The 6,708-nt window shown below is 33.9% G+C and overlaps 1 protein-coding gene across 1 annotated transcript; it reads right to left on the bottom strand.

The window, feature by feature from the left end:
- Window positions 1–5,300: 5,300 nt before the first annotated feature.
- On the bottom strand, window positions 5,301–5,942 carry LOC120629699. Its single transcript, XM_039898678.1, has one exon. The coding sequence runs from the start codon at window positions 5,940–5,942 to the stop codon at window positions 5,301–5,303; it is 642 nt and encodes a 213-aa protein (XP_039754612.1).
- Window positions 5,943–6,708: the final 766 nt, after the last annotated feature.

Genomic DNA, 6,708 nt, shown 5'->3' with positions numbered 1-6,708 from the left:
TGGGGGCTTAAAGAGTTTTGAGTTTTGGCATAGTCTTAGGAGATTACCTTGAAATACTTTTAAAGGGGAGAGGAGGGCGTGGAATGAAAATTGTTTTAGAGTTGTTTTTGTTAGCGGAGTTTATAAAAACCGTACTACATACCGCCGAGGTGGCTTCATTATTTTATGCCCCAGTCGTGGCTTTTACAATAGGGTGACCAAGTCATAAGTGAAAGGCCTTTTTTGATAGCTCGTGGACTATTCCATTTTTTAACTTCTCATAATGTGAACTAGCTTTTCGTTTACTTTTAGTGTAAAGTATATTCCTTGAAAATAAACAAAACCAAATTGGTCCGAATAAATAAAAACATATACTTGGTATATTCAGACGGCTGATTGGCGCAGTGGGCAGCGACCCTGCTTTCTGAGCCGGGGCCGTGGGTTCGATTCCAACAACTGGACAATGTTTGTGTGATGAACATGAATGTTTTTCAGTGTCTGGGTGTTTATCTATTTATTTTAAGTATTTAAGTATATTATTCATCAGTTATCTTAGTACCCATAACACAAGCTATGCTTACTTTGGGGCTGGATGGCGATGTGTGTATTGTCGTAGTATATTTATTTAGTATTTATTTATATATATTTTTTGCTATGTAGCGATAAGGCCGCCAAATTGTATACTTTTTGTTAAATTCTTATTTATAATTTTTGTATATGTTTATGTGGTGTACAATAAAAGTGTATTCATTCATTCATTCATTCATTGCTATTTTTTTTATTTTTAAATTATATACTTTATTGTAGAGCAACGAAAAAGATGATGAGAGAAGTAAAAAAAAATTACTATAGTATTTACATGAGCGTTCATTAAAAAAGTACCTATTTATGAATAATGTTACATTTGCCTTACCTACCTTTACAAAAAGGTTTTGCAAATTTAAGTAGTTAAATTTGCAAAAACTTTTTTAAAGGTTCTTGTTTGAAGCTTAATCACGAATCTGGACTAAAGCTTGACGCCGAAAAAAGAACGTAAATAATAGGCTTCTGATAATAAAAAATATAATATTATCCATGCAATGTATCCTACTACGAGCTATCTTTTATGCAATCATTGTCTTGTAGACAATTTCACAAAGTGCTGACGCATGGTTACTCTACGTATTAAGTAGCTAAAAAGCTTATTCAGATACAAAATAACGTAGTTCCTTCTTTTAGCTGTAAAATGGAATACCTAAGGTGAAAATTACCTGATGCAGCTTGCCATTAATCTAGTTTTTATAACTTTATGAGAAGGGAAGTATACTTTGTTAAAAAATGTACATCAACTGAGGAGTTTAAAAACACAGGTTGCGGGATCATTATTATCAACTCATTACTACCCCGCTACAGGGCACGAGCCAGGCACTACGGGTATCTTCTCAGAATGAAAAGCTTTTATGCCTATTCTATCACGCTAGCAAAGTGCCGATTGGTAGAATTCACACGCCTGTAAGAACATTATGAAGAGTTGTCAGGCCAGTCTCCTCGTGTTTCCTTTACCGTTAAAGCTGTGTTTTTTTATTTCCTATTTACTTTGTTTTTTGGTATCATCCTAAAACCATGACATGACAAGTAAGACATCCGTTTTACTAAAGCTTAATATATCCACCAGTCCACTGTGCCAGCTTGGTTGACTAGGGCCTTAACCCATTCTCATCTTCGGAGGAGACCCGTGCTCTCTAGTATGCCATTAATGAATGAATGAATATGAATATACTAAGACAATACACACACCGCCATCTAACCCCAATTACTTTGGGGCATAGCATAGCATAGCTTGTGTTATGGGTACTAAGATGACTGATGAATATTTTTTTATGAATAATAGATAAATAAATACTTATAATATACAGATAAACACTGAGGCACTGAAAATTTTTCATGTTCATCACACAAACATTTTCCAGTTGTGGGAATCGAACCCACGGCCTCTGACTCAGAAAGCTGGGTCGCAGCTCACTGCGCCAGTCGGCCGTCAAATGGATTGATATTACGATGATGAAAGCATAAAAAAACAAAATTACATATTAATCTTCATAACTGGTATCACACTGGATGCAATTATCGCTAATTTGGATTTAATTTGAAATGGACCAACGAAATGGGCCATTTTAGTTGAATGCTCCTTATAATGTGTAGCAAATGATCCTCTTTATCGCCATGTTGCATTGTTACTACTTTCGGGTTACAGTTGTAGGAATAAGTAGTTAGTAGTGCCAAAGTGCATACTCGGTATTTCAACGTGCTTGAATAGCGATACTGTATTTGGAACTGAAATTTTTTGTTTATTTGGAAAACAAACAGCTATAAATAATTTTTTTTAAATGGATAACCTAATTATAGATCTTATACAAACCTATGAAGTTTTCACTATTAATTAATGAGCTATGAGTATAATACTTGTTACAATATATTAGTATCGCAAAAAAAACTCTTGTTAACTTAAAATAAACTTAATCATGATTTCCAATTATTATTAACTTTATTTTAAATATAATTACGCCGCGTTGTATGACCTGATAACCGCGATGAATATAATGAAAATGAAACACAGTTACCTATTTTATCGCAATTGAATAAAACCGGCATATCGCTTTAGATATGATATTAGTGATTTCGAAGTTATTTGAATAATATCTTTTATCATTTAAATATTATATAACCTCTTTTAATCCAATACAGGTTATAATATTGCAATATAGTTTGACAAAATATACGACGATGATATTAATTTAAATTTTCATTTAACTGTCTTAATAATTTGGGCAAAACGTGCGTTTATCTAGACAGGTACGTTTAGATAAACAAAAAATACCAGAAAAATACCAGAGTCATTTAAATACCAGATAACATTACTAGAGTTCAAATTCTTTCATGAACTAGTTATCAATGTATATTTTCGAAGACAAAATCATTTACGAACCAATAAATGTTGATTATTTCCTACTAATTGCATTTAACACAATTTGTGTGTGTTTAAATTTCCCACCGTAAGCCCAGGAATGGCTACACCGCACTAACTGCGCGTAAATAGAGTGGTGGAACTTTGAAACTGCGACAGTTTAATTTTAATAGCATAACATAAATAAATAAAATAGAATAAGTAGAATAGAATAAAATGGTATTGTGTTGTTCTTAAAAATTTTGTACATAATTATTAATAGCTTGAGTCTATGATGTGTCGTGCCAATAAAAAGGTTCTCACTAAGGTTAATGTTCCGGATACTAATGTACCCACAACGCTGGTATTCTGTCAGTATCTATTAAGTTGAGGGAAATCCAGTTATGAAATCACATATAAAAACAAAAAGTATAAACTTTATAATAGAAAGTAAACTTCATAATGGAAAGGAGATGAAAATTAATTTTTATTTAAGTAGTAATGGAAAAATATGTTAGTCAGATAATAATTTTTAGTTTTTAGTAAATAGTAACAATTGACGTACCAAGCCCCCACCTGTAGGTTACTAGAAAACCATTGCCTATAACCAAAGCAACATTACGCAGAGCATGCAGGAAACACGACTTACAAATTGCCACCCCGTGTCCATTAACCTGAGGCGTACGTGTTAAGCTTTATATGGCTGTACACCAGCAACCAAGCCCTTCAGAACGGAAGACAGCATTGCGACAATGCTACTTGGCTTCAGAAATAAGCGGCGGTAGTACTTTCCCGTAAGAGTTTACTACTAAGTAGTGACAGAGCTAGAGCTAGCTTCTAAACATATGATAGACAGATCGAATTACTTTATTGCAACCAAACACAGAAGACACAAAAGAAGAAAACAAGAAACAATACAAGTAGCTATATTGTATAATGTTATACACATAGCAGAAGCTCTTTTTCAATACCAGTCAATAAAGTCAGCACTTATTGTCAAGGCAGCCTTATAACTTAAAGTGATCATATTTTTTATTAATAAAGTGAAATAAAACGTATAACTTATCAATATAATTGACAAGAAGTTCATATACAAAAGTTGCAACCAGACCCCAGCTGTTATATTATGTTTCGCAACACCAGCGTAGGTGCATCACTACGCCACAGTTTATATGGATTAATCGCTAATACCGCACATCATATAGCTAGTAAATAATGCATTTCGATTTTGTCAAACTCTACAATGTGTGATTCCCGTTGTTTCATCATCAGCCAATGCAAAACATATAACACTCTCTAATCTATTATAACCTTGAACATGTAGTGCAAGATTTGTGTTGTTGTTAAAAACGATTAAAGGTACAAATTGAATAATGCCCATCGGCTCTCTCGTGATTTCTTCAGCCGGAATTTCAAGCTCGTCTCCAACACCTGTTCTTATGCATATATCCATTTCGACTACATTTAAACCAGCAGCATATGCACAGACAATACTTCCTTGGCGGTAAGCAGGTTGCGGATAACTAAATTCACATTCGATATATTTCATCTGCGCGTCTGCATTCCCCTTGAGCATATGAAGAGCGCATCGATGCACACGGTTGGCCCAACAATCTCTAGGTCCGAATTGACAATTAAGAGTACCATCTTCACGTCTTGTGGTCTTTCCCCAAGGAACGAATTCAAAATTTACAAAATCCTTGAATCTGTTGTATGTTGAACGAATTTGAGGCATGAAATTAGCTGCATCGCGACATCCTGAAGTGGTCCCAACCATGATATTGATTTTTCCATTTTCAGTTTGTAATTGACTGTTAACTGTAGACACGTATGCATATACGAATAGAAAAACAATATTATAAACGTAAGTCATGTTGAACACAGAATATTTGGTGCACTACTAATGAACTTTACTAATTACAGTTCGATATCAGCTTATCGGATCCAAGTAGATACAGCTATCTTCTTTTAATCAAGTAATTAATTTAAATTTGGTAATAAGAATTTGATAGCAGAATTCCCATGATAAAATGACTTCCAATTGATAACTTTTACATTTGAGCGAATTTAAACAAAAGGATTTTTTACACTTGTTAATTAAATCTCTATTTAAATAAAAAATATTTTTAGACCTACAGGAACACAAATTTTGATTTATATTATGCAGTCCCTTGCAGGTAGGAGCTCTTATTATTTGTATTATGATAAGTATTATGTTGAAATATTTAATAAAACACGGATAATAATACAAAATAATGTAATAAGTATAGCAGTAATTAATAATTTTGTGTTAAAATATATTGCAGTCCTTTATACGGAAGAGCACGAAAAACAGAGTATAATAAATATATATAAAATCCAAGCCCATATGAAATACTTAGGTATATTTATAAATCAATTAACATGCTGTGACACTTGTTGTTGGATCAGCCAACAAAGCATTACAAACCACACGTGCTAATCCACGCCGTACAACCTCGTTATACAGGTCCACACTGACAATGTTATTGAAAACAATAAAAGGAATACGATCTATAGCCTCCATTCCTTCTCTGCTACGTTCTTCGATGGGACCTTCAAGACGATCTCCGTAGGATGTAGATACACAATAGTCTACAGCGATTATTTTGAGACCGACAGCAGCAGCGCAGGCGAGGCTTCTTTGTTCAAGTGCAGGCAAAGGGTCAGAGTATTCACAGAGCATGTAACGCACCTGGGCATCTTGGTTTCCACTCAGCAAGCTAAGGGCACATCGCTGAACGCGGTTCGCCCAGCAATCAGCTTCTCCAAATTGGCATATAAGAGTACCGTTGGCGTGTCTAGTGGTCCTACCCCATGGCAGAAATTCTATATCAAGGTATTTGCCGTAGAGACTGTTCGTACTATTTACTTGTCTCATGAACATTTGAGCGAATTTACATCCCGCTGTTGATCCAATCTTCATACAGATTTTCCCATTATCAGTTTCCAACTGACTACAGGAAGCTGCAGATGCATATAAAGATAGAAGTAGAAATGCGACTGAATAATATAGAGCCATGATGTGTCTCCTGAAGTGCCTTCTGCAAAGTACTAACTAACATAAAAATACCAATTTAACAAAAGTATAGATTGTGTGAATCGCCTAGATTTTGTTATTAAAAAGTCTTAACTGTTATCCTTGATAAGATAAATATTTGTAATAACTTTCACAAAATATGTTAAGTCAATAAAATCCCTTAATTTATGGTCTCAGGATATTATGTTGATTAATAAAATGAATGACTTCAACAATATTAATCTAGTATGCTTATGAAGCTTGGCTTCCATTATATTTGACAATCAAGATATTTGAATTTAATTTTAATGCAATTAAAATATCACTTACTTTAACGGTAAAGGCAAACATAGTGAAGAAACCTGCGTGTCTGATGTACTCAAAAGTACCAGTCTGTGGCTGACTTCAGCTTGAACCCTTCTCATTCTGAGAGCAGCCCGATGCATGCATTGACCAGTGATGATAATGGCACATTCGCAGTTCTGATAAGATATACTTTAATGACCGTTACTTTTCATTACATACTATTTATTGTATGGTGTGAAATATATCACTTCTTTATCACGATTTTTGAAGTGTGGGAGAATCAACTGTATAAAGAATATCGAGGAGTGTAGAATGTATTCTGCTAGTGAGCGAGGTCGTTTAAACACCATTCTTCCTTATTAATCTTTTATCTATTAATACTATATTTTACTTACTTATTGCCTCAATAAAAAAATCTGTAAAAACCATTAGGTTCTACTTTAGCAAATGCACTAACTTAAAT

Source organism: Pararge aegeria, chromosome 15 (genome assembly GCF_905163445.1).
Source record: "Pararge aegeria chromosome 15, ilParAegt1.1, whole genome shotgun sequence".
Classification (NCBI taxonomy): Eukaryota; Metazoa; Arthropoda; class Insecta; order Lepidoptera; family Nymphalidae; genus Pararge; species Pararge aegeria.
The sequence above is the reverse complement of the archived record's forward strand: the minus strand, read 5'-3'. Positions and strand labels throughout refer to the sequence as shown.